Source organism: Girardinichthys multiradiatus, chromosome 13 (assembly GCF_021462225.1).
Source record: "Girardinichthys multiradiatus isolate DD_20200921_A chromosome 13, DD_fGirMul_XY1, whole genome shotgun sequence".
NCBI classification, from domain to species: Eukaryota; Metazoa; Chordata; class Actinopteri; order Cyprinodontiformes; family Goodeidae; genus Girardinichthys; species Girardinichthys multiradiatus.
Genome location: NC_061806.1, coordinates 13532501 through 13555631, shown reverse-complemented (window position 1 = coordinate 13555631; position 23131 = coordinate 13532501). Strand labels below are relative to the sequence as shown.

At 38.0% G+C, this 23131-nt stretch overlaps 1 protein-coding gene and 1 long non-coding RNA gene across 4 annotated transcripts; both read left to right on the top strand.

Annotated features, from left to right (window-relative positions):
* The first annotated feature begins 261 nt into the window (after positions 1–261).
* Positions 262–22177, top strand: LOC124879781. 3 transcript variants are annotated; one of them, XM_047384509.1, is made up of 6 exons: positions 262–525; positions 628–644; positions 729–843; positions 934–1107; positions 3150–3224; positions 3300–3392. In XM_047384509.1, exons 1-6 carry the CDS (start codon positions 523–525, stop codon positions 3300–3302), a joined length of 387 nt encoding a protein of 128 aa, XP_047240465.1. In that variant the 5' UTR covers positions 262–522; the 3' UTR covers positions 3303–3392. The 3 variants fall into 3 exon arrangements, with proteins under 3 accessions (XP_047240465.1, XP_047240464.1, XP_047240463.1); XM_047384508.1 differs by lacking the exons at positions 3150–3224; positions 3300–3392 and adding exons at positions 2061–2548; positions 21794–22177 and having other exon boundaries at positions 266–525; XM_047384507.1 differs by lacking the exons at positions 3150–3224; positions 3300–3392 and adding an exon at positions 2061–2910 and having other exon boundaries at positions 266–525.
* On the top strand, positions 20218–21365 carry LOC124879782. Its single transcript, XR_007041121.1, has 3 exons — positions 20218–20418; positions 20638–20743; positions 20842–21365. It is a non-coding gene; the product is annotated as an uncharacterized LOC124879782 (long non-coding RNA).
* Positions 22178–23131: the final 954 nt, after the last annotated feature.

The following is a 23131-nucleotide window of genomic DNA, read 5'->3' as shown; positions in this document are numbered from 1 at the left end:
GGGGGATGGTGACCTCTGGATGACCTAAAAAAATATATTCTTTAATATCTCATAAACCAAAACAGCACAAACAAAAATTTTAACGGCACAAACCTGCACAAACGAAGCACTAAAAAATGAGCCCACTCCGGTTCAATTCGGAGTAAAATGAGGGGATGGTGACCTCTGGATGACCTAAAAAATAATCTTTAATATCTCAGAAACCAAAACAGCACAAACAAAAATTTTAACGGCACAAACCTGCACAAACGAAGCACTAACCATTCTGTCTATTTGCTGGAATTTTTCAAGTGGGTGGGGTGTCAGCTTCACGCAGCTACCATCACTTTACGGCTCAACACCTGCCGAAACAGGAGACTGACGCCGCTGAATCGGCGGAACTTGAATATCCAACTTCAAACTAACTTCACCGCGGCCTACAAAACCCCGTGGCTGGCTTGACTACAGTGCAGTACTGTACTTTAGGCGTGGCGTTTACGGGAAAGCTTCTCTCTTTGCTTTCTGTTTCCTTAGACTGCAGCCATGGTGAGTAGCAGCTTTCAGCCACTGCCTGTTACGTTCATTTTTTCACATGGGAGTTAAACATGAACTTATCTCGCATTCTTTGCTCTGTTTTGATTCACCCAGGATATGGAGCTGACCAGGTGAGTGTCCTGATCCCAATGAAAACGTCTGAGTCATGACGCGTTCACGATCGTCAAAATATACAACTTTCTGTTTCACTTTAGAGAAGAACTATATCTGATAAAACAACAAGGTTTCAGAACAAATGCCTTCAAGATTATTGAGAAGATGGTTGATTGGTGCAATAAGACTGTCGGAAGTAAACACTTAGTGGATGAGGTAGGTAACAGCTGAAGACTAAATCCGTCGCATTGGTTTAGGGAAGTAACATTGTTGATGTAGGGAGGGTATTTTTTTTTACTTCAACAGATACTTCACAGCATCTTCTTTCTGGGAACAATCAACAAAGTGCCATTCTCTCCAAAGGAAATTATCCCTGATGAGGACATGTTCATTCAATTAAAGGACAAATACAGCAGACCCTTTGAGTGCTATGAGACTCAGCTTCCCAGGCGGAGTCCATTCTCCTGTGTACTGGACATGGTAAGATATTAGTTTGCCTTAGATGTTAATAACATATGATTTAACTGTATTACATATTATTTACTCGATAGTAATCAACCACGAGCGAATCCAACATAATGTTAATAATCATAAAGTTAATATTAACTAGATTCCAGCACAGAAATTCAACCCTTTAGCTTATGATTCAAGTTTAAGTAAAAAAATCTAAGGTATTTATTTGTCCTTTTTAATTCCATCTAAATTGTGCAGTGTAGCAGTACCTCTGGCAGCAAACACACCCTCAGCATGATGCTGCCACCACCATGTTTGACAGCTGATAAAACCTCACCATGACTCATCCAAACACATCTTGTCTTTGTGGCCAAATAGCTCAATCTTTGTCTCCTCTGACCGTAAACGTTTTCTTCAGAGGGCATCTGGTTTCTAGAGGTGGGCAAGTGCAAATTCCAGCTGATCTTAGAGAGGCCCATTTTGAAGCAGGTGTATCTGTCCAGGAATGTTCAGAAAGTAAACACAGATGAAGACCAAAACAGAGACGTATAATGATCGTGACAAACGCTGGTTTTAGAATAGATCAGGCAGGATAACATACAGCTTTGGGGATGGCCTGACCTCAACCCTACTGGACTATAAAATACCAAACATTTTGTCAAGAGTGGTGAAACAGCTTGTTGATTTACAACAAATGATAGGCAAATATTATATTATCACTCAACCTTGAAAACAATGCTTTATAATAATTCAATCCCCCAAATAAATGTTATTCATGCTTGTGGTGAGTGTATGTAAACTTTTGACCAGTTCTGTGTGTTTATGTACTGTTATATCTGTAAGAGAGGTATTGAGACGGGATATGCTGGGGAAGATTATATTACATTATTGTGCTGTATTATTATATATTTTTCAGGTTGTAAATACAACTGTACTAGTGTAAATGTACTCAGTCCATGGATTCTTACAATTGCTTCCAGATTGTCCTGCAGACTGGTCCTGAAAATGAAAACCAGATAATACAAACTTTGAGGGATCTGGTCATAATTCTGAAACCAGGTTTTCTGGTCTCCTCCACCATCTGCGTATCTGAGTCCAACAAATCAAGCAAACAGTATGGAGTTTCTATGTCCACCACTGGTCCCAATGCTGGCAGAATTGTGATCGCTGCCTCCTGTTTGAGCTCATACTGGGATGAATATGTAGCTGATGCAGTGATGACCTACTATCCTGAGAAGACGATGAAGGATTATTTTGATGGAACCATCAAACTACCAAAAGACGTCACATGCAGAGCATATAGCATCAAGTCTGGGTCTGAAATGGAGCCTTGCAAATCATGTGGAAATCTCTTTGGCTTGCACACAACTTGTCAGAAAGAATGGCCCTACGGTAACTGTGCTGAAGTTGAGAGTCTGAGCAACTTGTTTGAAAAGGAAAAAGAAGTTAAGGAGCAATCTAAACCAACATCTAACACATACACACCAGAGAACAGAAAGAAGGTCAGAAATTATACTCTACAGGAGCTCCGCAACACACTGAAAACTATCAAGTTCAACACATGGAGCAGTGAATTTTACAGAGCATCCATATAACTGTCTCGCAGAGAGGGATGACGTTTTACAATGACTGTCCTTAGCTGTGCTGTGCTTCCTATATCTGTTTTTATGTTTATATTCAAATAAGCTTTACTATACGCTTGCATCATAAGTGTCCCTCTCACTGTCATCTAAAAGTCAACTTAGCTGTTATTTCATTTTGTACTTTTAATGATCTTATTTCACCTTGTACTGTTAATTTCCTATTAAAATTTGCTGATGTTACAAAACATTCTTGATTATTTCAGTTTCATTCTTGCTAATATTTATTAGACAAATACTTGTTTTTTTCTGGTGACAAAAGGTAAACAGACTTGCCACTAGATGGCAGCAGAATCCTACTGAGTGAAATTATCCTGCAAACAGGATCTTTTAAAACCTGGTTAGTTTCTCCAGGATGTCAGACGGTCTTGTTTCATGAAGGAAGGCAAACATAAACAAATTCACAAAAACTCCTATTTACTTCCTCAGCAACAAACTACCATATGGATCTCTCTCCATGGATTCCCACTCCCTCTCCCTGGTGTTCACCTTTCACTCCTACCAGTAAGCCTCCTCCATTTCCCTCATCACTCTTCCCTGCATTATTTCTCTCTGCTCACCTCTACCTCTGTCCCCTAGTGACTCTGCTGACCTGTTTCCCCAGCAAGTTGCTGGATCAAGATCTCCTGAACATTCAGTATCATTGTTTTACAATAAACTGGACAGACTTTCCTCTGGGCTTCTGAGAGCATTTGTGCATTTAAACAAAGTCGTGACAGTGTGGATTTAGATGTAGTTTTAAACAAAAAGTGCAAACTGGAATAATTTGCATTTTACAAATTATTATTCTAGTATAAAGATGTAAAAACTGACCCAATGCATCTTATGGTTCTACTGAACTTTTCAACATTAACTTCCCAAAACTATGCGAAAAGGACTTTAAAAGAGGACCGTTTTTATACAGACAATATGGCTCTCAGTCCAGGGTGGCAAAGCCTTGGGTAAGACACAAGCACTAAAGTTTTCTGCCAGTTGTTGCCAGAACAAGTTTTCTATTACTTACTTGCATGTCCAGTCAATGGGGGAATTTGGGCACAAGACCTACTAACCAAACAGATCGAAATTGTTTTAGTTCCCAATGGTCCTGGTAAGTTATTGGTCCATATTATGAGACAAATGAACTGATTCGTGCTTTATGGGCTATTGTAAAGAGTGTGTGAATATTGTGTAAAGGGTGGGGGCACAGTAGGGAGGAAGCATTCGTACAAGAACCATGCTGGTAACAGAAGCTTGACAATGATACCAGAGTAATACTATGAAAAACATCAGTTAAACACAGCTCGACAGGCTAATGGCAGCTGTAACTGTTTGATTCCTTTAATTTGTTGGCGGAGCTTGCAGACCAGTTTGATAATCCGAAATAGCTATAATAATTTTATTATTTCTAACAGAGTTTTTGTTTTTGTGCAATATGTGCTTAGTAATTGTATATGTTCCATTCACTTTTGACTACATGTATGCAGCTCTTAATAATCCTGTATGAATGTTTGATGTTAAACTTCTTAAAAACAAAATCTCATTTTCATTACTTTTAAAATTTTCCTTTCTGTTGAACAACAATCATTTACTAGTTCTAAACTTTTCTTTTCTCTAAACCTCTGTTCTTGTTATTCTCGCTATATAAGGCTATTAAGTTTGTCGATGTGTATGAATCCCACATCAAGAACGGAAAGAGCTTCCAGTAGATCAGATGGGCAAAGTACAGGTCCTTCTCAAAATATTAGCATATTGTGATAAAGTTCATTATTTTCCATAATGTCATGATGAAAATTTAACATTCATATTTTTTAGATTCATTGCACACTAACTGAAATATTTCAGGTCTTTTATTGTCTTAATACGGATGATTTTGGCATACAGCTCATGAAAACCCAAAATTCCTATCTCACAAAATTAGCATATCATTAAAAGGGTCTCTAAACGAGCTATGAACCTAATCATCTGAATCAACGAGTTAACTCTAAACACCTGCAAAAGATTCCTGAGGCCTTTAAAACTCCCAGCCTGGTTCATCACTCAAAACCCCAATCATGGGTAAGACTGCCGACCTGACTGCTGTCCAGAAGGCCACTATTGACACCCTCAAGCAAGAGGGTAAGACACAGAAAGACATTTCTGAACGAATAGGCTGTTCCCAGAGTGCTGTATCAAGGCACCTCAGTGGGAAGTCTGTGGGAAGGAAAAAGTGTGGCAGAAAACGCTGCACAACGAGAAGAGGTGACCGGACCCTGAGGAAGATTGTGGAGAAGGGGCGATTCCAGACCTTGGGGGACCTGCGGAAGCAGTGGACTGAGTCTGGAGTAGAAACATCCAGAGCCACCGTGCACAGGTGTGTGCAGGAAATGGGCTACAGGTGCCGCATTCCCCAGGTCAAGCCACTTTTGAACCAGAAACAGCGGCAGAAGCGCCTGACCTGGGCTACAGAGAAGCAGCACTGGACTGTTGCTCAGTGGTCCAAAGTACTTTTTTCGGATGAAAGCAAATTCTGCATGTCATTCGGAAATCAAGGTGCCAGAGTCTGGAGGAAGACTGGGGAGAAGGAAATGCCAAAATGCCAGAAGTCCAGTGTCAAGTACCCACAGTCAGTGATGGTCTGGGGTGCTGTGTCAGCTGCTGGTGTTGGTCCACTGTGTTTTATCAAGGGCAGGGTCAATGCAGCTAGCTATCAGGAGATTTTGGAGCACTTCATGCTTCCATCGGCTGAAAAGCTTTATGGAGATGAAGATTTCATTTTTCATCACGACCTGGCACCTGCTCACAGTGCCAAAACCACTGGTAAATGGTTTACTGACCATGGTATCACTGTGCTCAATTGGCCTGCCAACTCTCCTGACCTGAACCCCATAGAGAATCTGTGGGATATTGTGAAGAGAACGTTGAGAGACTCAAGACCCAACACTCTGGATGAGCTAAAGGCCGCTATCGAAGCATCCTGGGCCTCCATAAGACCTCAGCAGTGCCACAGGCTGATTGCCTCCATGTCACGCCGCATTGAAGCAGTCATTTCTGCCACAGGATTCCCGACCAAGTATTGAGTGCATAACTGTACATGATTATTTGAAGGTTGACGTTTTTTGTATTAAAAACACTTTTCTTTTATTGGTCGGATGAAATATGCTAATTTTGTGAGATAGGAATTTTGGGTTTTCATGAGCTGTATGCCAAAATCATCCGTATTAAGACAATAAAAGACCTGAAATATTTCAGTTAGTGTGCAATGAATCTAAAATATATGAATGTTAAATTTTCATCATGACATTATGGAGAATAATGAACTTTATCACAATATGCTAATATTTTGAGAAGGACCTGTAATCAGCTGCGTCATGTTAAATGGCGTTCACATAATAAAAAAGGGAAAATTAAAGCGCAGAAACGAAAGACGATGAAACAATGATTGTAGATCTATAACTCGAGAAAAAAAGACGACACCATTCTTTTAACAACATATAAACAGCAATCATAGTGCAGAAAACGTGGCGGTTTTCTGTGTTTTCCAGTTTCCCAGCAAGAGGAAAGTACTTGAAGGCAGCAGAGCTGGGAGTGGTTGAACGTCAAATAAGACGTAACGTAACAACGTAACTGCAGAAGATATTTGCCAACCGCCAAAAAATATAATACAAGAATATTATGTTAAAGCACTTAGGAAACAAAATCGAAGATAAACTTTTAGGCTTGTTTAATAAAATATGGGAAGAAGGAAGGCTACCTAGTAATTGGAAGGAGGCAATTTTTATTCCTATTATCAAACCAGGAAAGGACCCAACAAAACCTTCAAGTTATAGGCTCATTGCACTAACATCATGTTTAGGTAAGATTATGGAGAGAATGATAACTGAAAGGATTACAAATTATGTAGAAAGTAGAGGATTACTGTCAGCATATCAAAGTGGGTTTAGAAAAGGAAGAGGTACAATGGACCCTATTGTCTGTTTGGAATCAGATATTAGAAAAGCCCAAGTTAATAAGGAAGTGGTAGCAGTATTTTTTGATATTGAAAAAGCGTATGATATGGTATGGAAGGATGGATTACTCATAAAACTACATAAAATGGGAATAACAGGAAGAGCCTACAATTGGATTAAAACATTTTTATTAGATAGAGTTATTCAGATACAGATGTGCATAGCAAGATCAGATAAATATAGAGTAGAAAATGGAACTCCACAGGGCAGTATTATAAGTCCTTTATTATTTTCGATTATGGTTAATGATATGTTTTCCGGAGTTGATCAGGACATTATACAATCATTATTCGCTGATGATGGGGCTTTATGGAGAAGGGGAAAAAATGTAACAGTGTATGAAAAAATACAAAATGCTATTAAATCTGTTGAGAATTGGGCTTATACTTGGGGGGTAAAATTCTCAGTAGATAAGACTAAAACAGTTGTATTTAGTAGAAAGAAAGTTGAACAAATTGATTTAAAAATGTATGGAGAAAAAATAGAAAAAGTAAGTAACTTTAGATTTCTTGGACTATTATTTGACTCAAAACTTTTATGGGGTGACCATATAAGATATATTGAGGGAAAATGTAAGAAAATTGTGAATATAATGAGGTGCTTAACAGGATCAAATTGGGGGGCAGATAAAACTGTTCTAAAAACGATATATATCGTTCTGATAAGATCAATATTAGATTATGGATCTGTAGTATATAAACAGGCTGCAAAAACAATGATTCTTAAATTAGAGATAATTCAGAATCAAGCGATAAGATTATGCTGTGGGGCTACGAGAACTCCTCCAAATTTGGCTGTACAGTTGGAAATGGGAGAGCTCCCTTTGCATCTAAGGTATAAACAAGTTATGAGGAATTATTGGGCAAATTTGCAAGGACACAAGGCAGAAAGACATCCAACAGTTAAAACTTTACAGCTGTGCTGGGAAAGTGGAAAGGCAAAAGTAGACTGTTTTGCTTGGGCAGCAAACAAATGTGGCAAGGAAATGGGATTACAAGGGAAGAGATGCAGCACAGCTGTGCCATATTCAGTTACACCTTATTGGTTGTTTCCTAGCATTAATGTTGATCTAGATATCCATAAAGAAATGCAGATTTATAAGGATAAGAGGAATTGGATAGATGTAGTACATCATAGAATTGAGAACACATACAGATAATTTCTTGCAATATATAGATGGTTCTAAGGATTCAGATTCAGGTAAAACAGTATTTGCATATTTTATGCCTGAATTAAACGTATCATTAAAACAAAGAACATCAGATCATTTAGCTGTCTTTACAGTTGAAATGATTGCAATTCTGATGGCGTTACAATGGGTAGAACAAAACAGAATAGAAAGAGTTCTTATCTGCTCAGATTTACTGTCCTCCTTGATGTCGATTATGGGTTTCTCATCCAAAAGCCGTATAGATTTAGTATATGAAATTTTATTTAGACTTATACAATTTCATTTAATAGTTAAGTTCATGTGGATTCCTGCTCATAAAGAAATAGAAGGTTATGAAGTTGCAGATTGTTTAGCCAAACAGTCTTTAAGTCAAGATAGAATTATGGAAATTGCATAAAGTAAATCTGAAATAAAATCTGTTATTAAGAACAAAGTAAAATCAGAATGGCAGCGGCTTTGGGAGGAGGGAACCAAAGGGCGACATCTGTTTCAAATACAAAAATCGGTAGGTAAAATGGAAGTAATGGGATAATATCGGAAAGAACAGGCAGTCATAACAAAATTGCGATTAGGACATACACGATTAAATAAAACTTTACATATGTTGGGTAAACATCCAACAGGCAGATGTGATTGTGGAATGGATTTGGAAACAGTAGAGCATGTTGTAATTCACTGTGAAAAATATAGGGTGAATAGAGAAAAATTAAAGCAAGAATTAAGGAAGTATGGTGTGGAAGCATTAAAAGTGAATACAGTACTAGCTAAACATGAAATGATAAATAGAGTATTTATAAGGTTTTTAAGACAAACGGGATTATTTGCGAGAACATAAAATAGCTCAGTAAGATACTCTGGCCCACACTCCAGCACAGTAGATGGCGATAATGCATCTAAACGTTTGATGCCACCCGCCAAAAAATCTCAAAAAGAAGAAGAAGAAAACAAGAAGAAGAAAAAGAACGTAACTGCAGGGTTGTGGTCGAGCCGTGAGAGTTTACGGCTGAAGCTGAATCTCTTCTTATTCTACAGAGAATGAACTGCGTGTTAAAGGGGAAATACTGTAACCTCTGGTAGGTACTGAAACAATGTTAGCTTAACTGTAGCTGTCGTGGTTCTTGATCTTAAGGAAAACCGTTTTCCTTGTCACATTGATGTTAATTTCGTTTTCGAGCTAGTTACAATCTCCCTAACAATAAAACAGCAACTACTACAAGTTGTCTATACAGATAACATTGTAAGTTAGAAAACAAAGGATACCTGAAGCATTGAAAGAACACCATTGGGACTAATACAAGAAACCCGATGTGCTTCGAAATTTCTTGTCTTTGATGATCTTTTAAGAATGTTAACAAACATAATTTTAACAACTTAATGTTTGTATTCTAGTAACAAGATAAAGTGTACGCCTACAGCAGGCCTATATTGTGTACTTTAATATATTGTTAATCTATAACTGTCGGATATTTTTGGGATTATTTTGAAACACTCAAACCATGACTTCAGGTAAAACTATGTAAAGAAAGCGAATATTTAACTTTATATTTTTGTGTTTGTTCTTTAGGTGACAAAACGTGAGAATGGCGGTGGCTACATTCAACAGGAGGTATCTACGGGAAAAAAATGTCTTAGTTTGGTTTAAGTTAATGCTACCTGTGCTGTTTAGAGTCTGACCAACTTTGTAGAGGCACTAACCCAGTTTGATTTAGGGGTTTTGTAGCTACCATCGTGTACCACAGCTTAACTAATATCTCTCTAATGTTGTCAATGTTTAAATGTTTGTGAATTCAGTGTGCAACATAATCAGTTTTTGTGCTTAACAAGTAGAAGAATCAGCACATAGTAAATTACATTAATAGCATAATAGCACCTAATGTATCATTTTACCGTCAAGTCACCTCATGTGATTTATTTATTGACAGCACTTGGTAAAAAGTATGCATTTTTATCAGCTATTGGTAAATTCGTACCTTTAGCGTTTTGGTACCATCTGCCGTAGGATGTTTTGTATCAATCATGTGTGAATTTTTACCTGCCTGGTGGAGATTTCACACTCTGATTCAATATATCATGCGGTTTCATTTTGCCTGTCTAAACCTTCACATTTAACCTGCGATTTACAGTAAAAACACGTGTTTTTAGCCTAAATAGCTGAAAAATGCTGAATAATTTATATAATAAGCACGTGTGAGGCGTGGTATATGAAAATTATTTCACAGGTGTGAAATAATGGTGGCGATGTACGAAGTGGTAATGCGGGGCTATGACATTAGGGCATGGGATTGAGACGGGGCGAATCAACCCAGACCCTTTTTTAATATGTTTGAAAATGTTTGTTTCAGAAAATTGTTTAGTTTCTGGTGACCAGAAGCTAGTGCAGGTTGAGGTGATGGAAACTATCTATCAAAATGTCTCCATTTATATAAAAGCTAGATATAAATAATATATATTTGTAAATCTAGGTTTTGTGAAAACTCAAGTCCTGAGGGCGTTCTGCTGGTATGGAGACCCAAAACAGCTGCTTAGTTTGCGGGTACCTCTGGTTGGCTCTGATGTTTAGTTTCAGTAAACAGACTGTTTTTGCAGCCTGATCTTTGTTATGAATGTTATGCCTGTTAATAGTTTGCAGCTTCACATAAACTCTGCCACTGCTTCTTATGTTGTAATTATTTTGCCTTGTTTTCTATTTTCCAGTGTGCCAAAAGCACCCAAGATACTCAATTTACAAGAGTGCTTGACAGCAGAAGGTTGACCAAATCTTTACTAGAAATGATTTACTTCTTGGTTGTACTGCTTTTAACCTTCTTCATTCATTTATCCACATTTCCACATCTTTTCCATCTATGCTGCAGACCGTAAATACCTGACAAAGGTATCAAAGTTTGTTGATGACAACAGACACCAACCTTTATCCTTAAAGAACCCACCTGGATCCATGCTGAAGATAGCAACTCTTGAAGACACCATTTACAGAGATAAACTTGATGAGGTGAATGGTTGGGGGATGTATTACCTACCTGAGATGGTAAACATGGAGGTTTTAGGTGTAGTGGAAGGTACGTCATGTCCCTCCGATGAGCTCGTACTGATGACCTGTGAGGACAGAAGGCTGTACGCTTACGATGGAGAGGAGCTACATGTGGTGGCTCCAAGCCTGCTGCAGCTTGAAAATGGAGAAATTGTGTATCCATCAAAAGAGAGCTACTACAATGGACAGGCCTTTGACGACATCGACATGGTGAGGAGATGTTTTCTAAGAATGTGCCACTGATTCTTGATGTAGAAGCTGGTTTGTTTACAGTCTCTGTTTCTCTTTTTGTTTATTTTCTGTTTTTTGCAGACTGAGGAGGACTGGGCAAAGGTCAAGAAGGGAGATGTGGGGAAGGCGTTTGATCAAAAGCATAAAAATCTGGTGGTAACAAATAAGGCAACATTCCTGGAAAATCTAAAATCACAAAAATAGGATATCCTAACACGGAATTTTATGTAGGTTCCAGTTCTAAAATAAATTAATTCATCCTCTAACAACAAAATCGTATGCTTTTTTAAATCCCGAAGGGAGCTATAATACATAATCTGTCAGGAAGAATTAACAGATATGATCAACCTATTTTTTATTTTGCATGTACCTAACGTTTTTGGGGTTTACCCATTTCTTCACATTTTTTATTTTTTGTTTGGTTTTATCTCTCTTCAGTAAACTGGTGACTTGGTGGAGTTTGTCTGGTTTTTTTTACTGTGGGATGGGGGTGGTATTATCCAAACCTGGGAGGGTCAAAACTTTGTTTATATGGGTTTTTTTTTTTTTTTTTTTAAGTCATTGGGGAAAAAATGCAAAATGTGTTTTTTTTTTTTTTCTATTTTTCTTTTTCCATCCCTACTCCAAATTGTTATATATATGGAAAATGTCTTCATCTGGCAAAAAACAGTAAATACCAAATTTTGAGGGGATTTAAATACCAGAGAATGAAAAGATTTAGGAACATAAATCAAATTGAAATGGTTGTGTCTTCAGAAAGGTCATTTTGAATGGCTGTCAATGGCGCAAAAAGATTGGTAGAGTAAAATTGTTAAAATATTAAATTCACCTCAAAATACACCAGTTAGCAAAACTCGATACCATTTGCAACAACACAACTAAAATTATGCAAAAATAAAGTAAAATACCCAGGAGGGTTCAGACAGCTGAATGTCAGAGTTAGAATCCTAATGACTGTCTTGCCTTTACAGATGGTGTATTTCAAGAAAACATTGTCCAAATGTATCATATTCATCATTATACAAACTCAACAGAACCCCATTTTACTGCCTGTTCCTGCACTGTCATGAATCTAAATCATTTGCATTGTTCAAGTTCATCAAAAAGGCCATTTTAATGCATTTTTGCTCTGTCACAGTGTGTATCTGAAATGATGTTGTGCTCAACAAGCAGGAAGCATCTTATTCTAACTGTTTAATGTCTATTTCTGTGAACTGTAGATGGAGACTGACACATATGAACAGGAAGGAGAATTAAAACTTTCCAATGTATAAAAATAGTGCAAAGTTTCAGTTCATTCTGTCAGTCAGAGCATCTGCTGTGCTCATTGTATTAATATATTCAGTCTGTTTTAAACTGGACTAAATGTGTTGTGAAATTCTCTCCTGTTAAATTCAAAATACTACATTATAGACAGTGCTGGGATTTAGGAACAGAATAAAATCAATTTTGTTATGACAATCTTCAGGATCCTTTCTAAGATGAGTGCACATAGTCCAAAGAGATCTCAAACTATTTAGAAGCACAGCAACAGTTTTCATTAACATGAATCCAAATTTACTGATGCTGAAACCTTTTGCCAATTCTTTGTACTATAACTCTGTAATAATAATAACTACAATCCTGAGAGTTATTGTTATAATTCTCTTTTTGTTTGGCTCAATTTGATCGCAGCTGTATTCCAGAATTTATCTGCTCAGGTTAAATGCAAAGAAGTATTTTAAGCCGGTGTTGACATTTTATGGTATACCCAAACAAAACAAAAACTGCAGTGTTTGACTTAATCAGAAATTAAAATAAGAAGTTTGACTCCAAACTGGACTTTTTCCCACATAGTGTTTCAAAAGGAGAACAAACATCATTTTCTTTAATTTGGGCTATTTAAATTTTATTGAGATATTGTTTCGACACTAGTGGCCTTTATTCTTATTTATTTATTTTTTGACAGTAGGCAGACAGGAAAGAGGGGTAGAGAGAGGGGGAGACATTCAGCAAATGTCAACAGGTCCGGGACTTGAACCCGGGACAGCCGCTTCGGGGACTATAGCCTCTGCATATGGTCGCGTGCTTTCGCCCCTACACCATCAGTGCCATGCCTGGCTACTTAAATTTTGAGAGTTGGGGAGAAACTTATCACTAGAACCCCTCTTTTACAATCCAAATACTGATAAATGTTCCAATATTTTATCTCTCAGTAATCTGAAATTACCTTGTGTACCTTTGTACTCCTATGTATTCTTTTCAATCTTTAAACCCTAAGAAATCAAACAAGGAGACTGGAGTTTGAGCCGACCATCCTCTTACTGTTAAGAGGGCCTTTATTTCTTTTGTCTTTTTTTTCTTTTTTCCTAAAATGAAGGATTTTACTTGTCTTTATCTCGTTATAAAAATCCTAACCTTGGTTCCAAAACAAAACTCTTCAACCCCAATCTGTGTTCCCCAGAGTAGAAATTTTGAGTATTATTGCATTTCAAAACCACCAAATGACTGGAAAACCCTCATTGGCTTAGATCTGTTTTAATAGGTAATCACTCCACCTTTAATTAAGTATTATAATTTTATGGACCCAAAATCTATGGCTCACGGGCTTCAGGAGTCCAGGAACCACAGGTTGAGTACTACTGCATTGAACAATGATGTTAACTTTCTGCCGAGATTGAAGGATTGGCTAAATATTCCCAGACCTGTTATTGTATTATTTCTGCTTGCACAATAATCAGATTTAAAATTATTAGTTCACAGCTCCTAATTTACCTCAGATCATATTTGTTCCTAACCCAGTTCATAAGAAGCTTCAGACAAACATTATGCTAAAAAAAAAAAAACAAGAACAAAACAAAAACACAGATCTGTTTTAAAATAAAAAAAAAAGCATGCTTAAAATATTTGGTACTGTGGCGGGAAATAACTCCACAGTTCTGAAGACCTTTTCTATGCAGAGTCTTTTAGGAAACATGAGATTAGTTTAATTTTGTGTGGTACCACTGTCCAATCAGAATCTTTCTTACCTTCAAAAATAACCCAATTTTTCTCATTAAAGGTTTGTTTTGCCAAGGAAAATGTGTTTAACAAAACCAATTACTCTCAAAAGTTTTAAAAGTTTTAGCTGGTGATATCTCAGAAAACAACAAGTGTTTTAATATTATTGCAGAACTGATTTGGTTTCCTTTCCGACCCCAAAGGGAGAATAAAGAACCTGCAGAACCAAGCCTTTCATAGTTTTTGTCAGGATCTGATATAAGGTACAGTGTAAATCAACACGCTGCATGAATCAGAAGAGGGAAGAAAAACCTAATATAACCTCATCCCAGCCGCTGCTGTGAAAAACAATGAATTTGTACCTTCCACAAGCGTCAGTTAGCACTTGCGGACAAAAACTGCACCTCACTGTAAGTACTGTGTCAGAGACTGTATGAAGACCATCTGCATTAAAACTAAGCCTGTTTTAATGAGGTCTCTACCCATTAGTGCAACACTTTAGAGGAACAGAAAAACTTTCCCTAACTGTTTCACCCAAAGCAGAGACAGAATGAACATATCGACCACTAAGTTTTGGCTGCTCTTTGATACATTTAGCTGATAAAACAGAGTGTGTCGCTCCTGAATCTACAACAAAGAAATTTCTTCATCCATCACCATCATAGAAAACAGACATTCTTTTAAAAACAGGGTTCTGTGTATGGAGATATGTGCCTGGTAAAACTACGGAGGCACCTTCTAAGTAATATGGCCTCTGTAAGCAATCTATGTGAATCAGTATCATCATGCAACTGTGTGTGTGTTTGTGAAATCTGACGCTCCTTAAGAGACCCCTCCTCAATGCAAGTGGCAGCCAGATCCAGGGTCCCGTCCTCCCCCCGTCAGGCCGCTGCAGTTTCTCAGGACATTCATTCCTCCAGTGTCACAACTTTCCACAGTTATGGCAAGCATCGGAGCGGGACCACTGTCCCCTTCCCCGACCTCTACCCCGGCGTCCCCGGCCTCGTCCTCGTGGAAAAGAACCATGTTGATTTGTACTGCAGTACAGGGTCAAGGCAGCGTCATGCAAATCAGTCTCTCTTTTGTCCACTTTTTCTTCTTCCTGTTGTTGATGACATCATTGCTGTGTAAAGCATGTCTTTTCAGCTCCTCAATACGCATCCCGTGTCTCCAACCAACATAAAGAATCTTAGTTTGTGGTGCGATCTCAGGGAGAAGTCCTTCCATAATATATCCACCCAGCATCTTTTCCCAGGGGCCCAAAACAGTAAAGTCAGCAGGACGTTCCATACCTGAATGTTTATTGAACGCTTCTTCCATCTGGTAAAGAAAATCAGCGACAGTCTCATCAGGACATTGTTTAACTTACTCCCTCTTTTTTATCTTCTCGTTGTCTTCCACTTCGTAGCCATGTAAACTCATGAAGCTAACAGGAGAGGAGAGGAAAGGTATTTTCTGGTCCTTTGATGATCCCTGTCGCTGCTCATCTGTAGGCTGGTGCATGATCACACCTTCCGCTCCGCTGGGGCCGCTGTGCTCGGTGAGGTCAGCCTGCACTGCGGGTGGATGTGTGGGTTGACTCACGGGCTGATGCTGAAGCGGACTGGCGAGTTGTCTTGGCTGACTTGCGGGCAGATTTGCTGGTTGGCCCGCTGCTGGAGGAGGACGGGAGTCTAGATCGAGGTCTGCCATCTGGAGGGCCTGCAACTCCGTCTGTAATGATGGATATAGACAGGAGGGTGAAGCATCACTAGGTCTATATGGGGGTGGAAACATGGGGTCATCAACGGCACGACCAGCATTGTCATACCTGCTTCCCCCTGCCATCTGTTTCAATTCGGACTTTCTTTCCTTACGCATAGCCTCCGTAATCCATTCATTCCAACACTTTACCCATATTTCTCTCTGATCTAAATCTTGTTTTTTAATCCATTTTTTAAATTTTTTTTATTTTCTCCCAATCACCATCCATCAACCGTTTTATTTTATTCAACTGATTTACACTCAAACTTCCACCTTGTGGAAAACCAAACTTATCCTCCCAAATTAAAGCACATTTAACACAATCATCCCCACCTTTTTTCTTTCATTATTTTAATAAATCGCAGAGTCTGGAGAAGGAGACACCCCTGATGCCTTTGAGGTTCCGGAACCCATTTCCTTTTTACCCGTTCAGCGGCACGTCTGCCGTCTGGCTTTTCTCCTTTATGCGGTGTAGAAAATTGCAAAAAACCACCCGCAAAACCCTGTGTTTTGCTTTATCTTATTGTTACCAATAAGAACCTCCCTGTTTTCCTAACAGGGTAACTGGGCCCTCAGCTGATGTCCTCCCTCTCGCAACTCCGGAACCTAATTAATTAATTAGGAGATGAAGGTTAATGTGTAATAAAAAATAATATACATTATATCATACAGAGCAACTTCTCACCCAGATATATTTGTAGACAAATAGTTCGGATCCAATCGGCCAGAAACCGCAGACGGGCATGAGGACTGCCCTCCGTAAAATGGAGGTGGACTGAGGACAACTTAGTCTCCAGGCTGGCCAGGCGTCCGTGTCCCCTCCCGCGGATTCCTCTGGCACGTTAGATCCTGTTCGTGACGCTAAAATTGTTGTGGAATTTTCTTATCAAAGTGTGAGAGAAGTTGACTCACAACATGAGAAAATCCGGACTTTGTCTTTATAAGTTTTATTTAAAGGCATTAAGCGTTTGAAGACCCTGACACTGAGGTTAGTCAGTGAAGCAGAGCCCCGATCAACATTTACAAACAGTATTTATACCAAACATGACAGTGTTATCTCAACTTCAAAGAGTCTGTGTTTTATGGCCCTGGACCCTCCTCGGGTTCAGAGGTGACAAAGTTATCTAGGAACAAACCATCAGCTCTTCCTGAGGCATCACCCTAAATGATGGGTTTTAACCATTAAACTTCTGATAATGGCTTTACAGCTTCCTCCTCTAACACAGATGTTCTGAGGAGTGAGGTAACCTAAAGGTCATACACTTTGGAACACTTAATAAAAGAATTTCCATTACAAAATCATTCTGGTTTTCAGCTCCCGATACGTTGAATCAACTACAAACTTTACACTGAATGAGTTTAAGAGGTTTTTATGTAAATAAATTTTTTTTATTGTTTTTAGTAATGTAACCATGCTGTTAACCTGTTTAAATAAAATGAATCGCAGATTAACGCTGATGTTGAAAAACTGTAATATAGCATCATATGAGAGGTTGACAATTAGCCTTTCCAGTTAAAATGCACACTGTAAATTACTGTTGTAGAAAAATTTGCATCCAGAGACCGATGATTGTCACTCAGAATCAGCTTTATTTTAATCTTGCAAGAGAGGATTTTACAGCATTGGAGATGCACTCAGTAGTGCTGCCAAATCATTCTGACCAGACAAAGTAAAAGTTCTCCTATAAGTGACAACAGTTTTCAAGGTGACTCTCATGAGACCTGTTGTCCTAGACATAATCTTAATAGTGTGGCGTACATATTATCTCACAGCTGCAAGCAGAAGGCTGAGAAACCATTACTCTAAGACTAAATAAGAGAAGAATGGAACAACACTGAGGGGTTCTAATACTTTTGTCAGTTCCTGTAGAGAATCAAAGAGCAAATCAAGCAAGGCACAAAAATTTCCATAACATTACTTAACATTTTAACAAATTATCTTGTTATTAAAATCTAATCTTAAAATGTTGGAACTTGTCATCAATCTTTCTTTAGTTTCCTTTCCCAGCATAATGTTCCTCGACATTACTGGTCTGCATTATTGTCCCAGATTTTTTATTTAATGTGCTTCTGCTTCATTGGTATTAGTTGTGTGAACATTGATTCATAATATTAACAGTTGTTCAAATCAAAGATGAGTCCAATTATTTTCTTATTTTATTTTAATGCAACCAGATCGCCTTCCAGATCAGTAAATGCCGTCATTATTCTGCTGCTCCAGATACCTTCTGCTATTTAAAATATCTGAATCTACTTCTGGGAGGAGGAGCCGACTTTCACAGCATAGTTTCCTGTATATCATCCTGTTTAAGACACCTCACATCCTTCTGTGACCCCAAGCATTGGCATTGCAATGTAGAGTCAATATGAAGACACCGAACCATTTATGAAAGGACACACAACCAAAGAACAAAGAGTCCTTTCTACTGAGAGAAAAAAACATGGGAACTCAAAGGTAATGGCTACAATAATTGCAAATAAAGCATAAATGTGGAGCAGCAGGAGAAAACAGAAGAGTGAGGAAAAAGTGTTCACAGTGTCCTCCAGCAGCCACACCTGCAACTTTGACTACATACTTTCTGCTGTGCTAAAGCTTTCGTGGTTCTTGCTAAATATGGGTTGGGTGTACGATCACAGTTTGAGTCACACACTAGAGGCTGACATTTTTTCGGGAGTCCCACGGGGGACGGGAGACAGCATCAGTAAAGATCACGTGATAGGGACGGTACAGGATAAAACGTGAACGGGAGCAGACGGGAGCGGGAGCTAACCAATAGGAGGGAAAATAAACTAGGATCAATTGTCTTTGGAAATGTAAAACTGAGACTTTGTTATAAACTTTAAGAAAAAAAACTTGAATCGACGCCGCCATTGTGTAGTTTTTTTCCAAGAAGCCTAAACTATAATGCGAGTCAAACGAACTACACTACCCACAAGCCAACAGTGCTTCTGATCGATATTTTCCACCTGCGTTCAGAAAGGAGAGAAAAAACGCAGGTGGAGAACTGGACGTGGTAAAATTGGATTAGCAACGTAAAGTCAGAAGTAAGGTCTTATCTATTAAACTCATAGAGCTGACAGGAAAGTCGCAAATATTACCGAACTTCAAGAGAGTTGAATGTAGCGGTTTTAACACGCAGTCTGCTGCTTGTAAAACGTGTTTAGTTGTAATCAAGTTCACCAGTGATTAAGGGACACTTGTAAAACAGATTCTGGATTAAATCAGTCCTGCATTTCTTCATTCATCAAACCAAAAGTACCAACATGTGTCAAGTCTCATCTGACCAACAAAATTGCTGCATGTGCACTAAGGATTTAAGAGCCTTTGCCACAGTTGAGGGGAAAGGTACGGAGCCCGAGAAGGGACATGGGGGATTTTTTTTTTTTTGCGTCCCCACGCAATACTTTTGCGTTCAACATTTTTGAAACAGCAGCACAGATGACAAACTGCTCATAAAACAAACAGCACTAATATGTCATTGGTATGGTTTATTTGTCATATGCAAGTTAACACGCAGTAAACAATGCGATAAAATGCTTAGGATAAGAAGAACCTTTCAAATCACGATAAAAACAAAAACACTAATGGCGTACAAAAAAAAGTACACATCATGCAGCAGCAATAAGCAAACAAAGTGTCACAGATGTGGTTTCGTGCAGTATTATTGTAGTCCATTTTATGATACAATGGTACATTTATTGTTTTTAATGATGTATTAAATAAATACATGGTACCTTTAATTTAATGGCACATTTAATGTTACATTTCTTTCATGTTACATTTATTTCACTTATGGAACATTAACAACATTTATTTATTGAATGATGATTTTATTGTATTCATTTTGTCCAGTTTGACCCTCCATTCTTGATGCCTGTATAGGAGGTCATGTCAGAATTTGAATCAGGTGTTCTGGAGCAGACACACATCTAAAACTTGCAGAGAAGGGGTCCCTGAGGACCAGGGCTGTGAACCATTGAGGTACAGTTTCTAATTTATGAAGGTAATGCCTTTTTGCTCTTTTGTTCAACAAGTACAGTTCTCTTACTAGGTGCATTTTTCTTTTGTTTCAGCAACTTGAAACATAAAAGTAATGTCAACAAACAGGAAACAGTCACTTCATAAATGAGTAAAATACAACTAGGTACATTTTGTTTATTCAGCTAAGATAGGCATGGTCTGTTTCCTTGTTTGATATTTTATTATTTCTTCATTATTATTCTTTTTATGTTAACTGGCTTTTACTACAGCTAAAAACAGGGACCTAACTGGTACTTTGGAGAAATTTACAAAAGACTAAATGAAGAAAACAAAAATGGGAGTGGCACAGGAGTGTGAGTCGTTCTAAATGGGAGCGGGATGGGAGTGGGAGTCAATTTACCAGGAGTGGGATGGGACAGGATTTTTTTTTTTTTAATGCTGGCCTGGAATTGGACAAGACATTTTTCTGTGGGAGCGGGTTGGGATAGGAGAGAAAATCCACTCCCGTGTCACCCTCTATCACACAAAGGAAACCAAGTTAGTTGAGTCAAGGGGACGCGCTTAGTGTTTCTGTCAGTTTCATTTACCTGGAAGCTATGGTGAGTGGCAATTTGTATGTTATCTTTGTCATTACCTTTAGGTTTATCTATAATATATCTTTGCAGGCTTTAATACATTTCTAATCATAGTAATCATCAATAAATGTGCACTTTTATAATGTATTATGTTTCATATCTACAGGCTACTGAGCATAAAAGATTATGTTGATGTCTGATGTTTAATTTTCCTTAAATATGTTCTTTTTATTATTAATTTAGAGAAGATTTTCTGGACGACAGTGAGGTTTTCAGAAGAAATGCTTTCCTACTTATTAGTAAAATGATGGAGATGACTCCAGAAGACACTTCTGAATTGGTGGATGAGGTGTGTATGATTCTAATATAATGCTTCACATTTTCATTCACTTCATGGTTCTTATGCTTGTAGAAAAACATCTCTTTGTGTATGTTTTTACTTTCTAGATTCTTCATAGCATCTTCTTTTTGGGGGAGATTAATAGACCAGCATTTTCTCCCAGAGAACTTTTGGATGATGATGAGGACTTGATTGCTTAATGAAAGACCATCCGGAGCCTTTCAAACATTATTCCTCTCAGCTACCTAGACGGAGTCCCATTTCATGTCTGCTGGACATGGTGAGATATTTTTATTTGGTAAAGTCTAGCCAAAGATTTCACACCCCTAAACTTTTTCCCATTTTGTGATCTTACGACCACAAACGTTAATGGCACAGACCGACACCCACTAGTGAATAATTGTGAAGTAGAACAAAAATGACATGAATTGACATTTTACACAAAATTCAGCCAATCAGTAAAGTGGCTGCCTGTGTGTAATGGAAAGTATGATGTTGGCTTCGAAATTTAGCTTTTGCTTTTCATTATTTTTGTTTCATCTTAGGTGGTTTACCTGGAGGGACGAGAGAATGAAGATGCAATAAGAACGAGACTGCAAGAAATAACCTGTGAGTTGATGACAAATGCTCCTAAAAAAAAAAAAAAAAAAGTGTTGTTCTCCTCTATGCAAACAACATAGATTCAGTGAAGCACTACGGAGTTTCTATGTCCACCACTGGTCCCAATGCTGGCAGAATTGTGATCGCTGCCTCCTGTTTGAGCTCATACTGGGATGGATATGTAGCTGATGCAGTGATGACCTACTATCCTGAGAAGACGATGAAGGATTATTTTGATGGAACCATCAAACTACCAAAAGACGTCACATGAAGAGCATATAGCATCAAGTCTGGGTCTGAAATGCAGCCTTGCATAGCATGAGGAAATCTCTTCGGCTTGAGCCCGGCTCCAGGAAAAAAATATCGCATAGATACTGACTATAGTAACTGTGCTGAAGTTGAGAGTTTGAGCAACTTGTTTGAAAGGAAAGAAGAAGTTAAGGAGCAATCTAAACCAACATCTAACACATACACACCAGAGAACAGAAAGAAGGTCAGAAATTATACTCTACAGGAGCTCCGCAACACACTGAAAACTATCAAGTTCAACACATGGAGCAGTGAATTTTACAGAGCATCCATATAACTGTCTCGCGGAGAGGGATGACGTTTTACAATGACTGTCCTTAGCTGTGCTGTGCTTCCTATATCTGTTATGTTTATATTCAAATAAGCTTTACTATACGCTTGCATCATAAGTGTCCCTCTCACTGTCATCTAAAAGTCAACTTAGCTGTTATTTCATTTTGTACTTTTAATGATATTTCATTTTGTACTTTTAATGATCTTATTTCACCTTGTACTGTTAATTTCCTATTAAAATTTGCTGATGTTACAAAACAATTCTTGATTATATCAATTTAATTCTTGCCACTAGATGGCAGCAGAATCCTACTGAGTTTTCTGAGAGCATTTGTGCATTTAAACAAAGTCGTGACAGTGTGGATTTAGATGTAGTTTTAAACAAAAAGTGCAAACTGGAATAATTTGCATTTTACAAATTATTATTCTAGTATAAAGACGTAAAAACTGACGCAACGCATCTTATGGTTCTACTGAACTTTTCAACATTAACTTCCCAAAACTATGTGAAAAAGACTTTAAAAGAGGACCGTTTTTATACAGACAATATGGCTCTCAGTCCAGGGTGGCAAAGCCTTGGGTAAGACACAAGCACTAAAGTTTTCTGCCAGTTGTTGCCAGAACACGTTTTCGTGCTTTATGGGCTATTGTAAAGAGTGTGTGAATATTGTGTAAAGGGTGGGGGCACAGAAGGGAGGAAGCATTCGTACAAGAACCATGCTGGTAACAGAAGCTTGACAATGATACCAGAGTAATACTATGAAAAACATCAGTTAAACACAGCTCGACAGGCTAATGGCAGCTGTAACTGTTTGATTCCTTTAATTTGTTGGCGGAGCTTGCAGACCAGTTTGATAATCCAAAATAGCTATAATAATTTTATTATTTCTAACAGAGTTTTTGTTTTTGTGCAATATGTGCTTAGTAATTGTATGTGTTCCATTCACTTTTGACTACATGTATGCAGCTCTTAATAATCCTGTATGAAATTGCTGTAAAAATGTAACAATGTTACTTTTTAAATTTTCCTTTCTGTTGAACAACAATCATTTACTAGTTCTAAACTTTTCTTTTCTCTAAACCTCTTTTCTTGTTATTTTCGCTATATAAGGCTATTAAGTTTGTCGATGTGTATGAATCCCACACCAAGAATGGAAAGAGCTTCCAGCAGATCAGACGGGCAAAGTAATCAGCTGCGTCATGCTATATATATAT

Bases quoted from the DNA above. Each gene is read 5' to 3' on its own strand.
- LOC124879781 (XM_047384508.1), top strand. The intron at 1,108-2,060 runs GTAAGATATTAG...AATTGCTTCCAG, and splicing joins TCTCCTGTGTACTGGACATG to ATTGTCCTGCAGACTGGTCC. The intron at 2,549-21,793 runs ATCTAACACATA...ATCTAAACCAAC, and splicing joins AAGGAGCAATCTAAACCAAC to ATCTAACACATACACACCAG.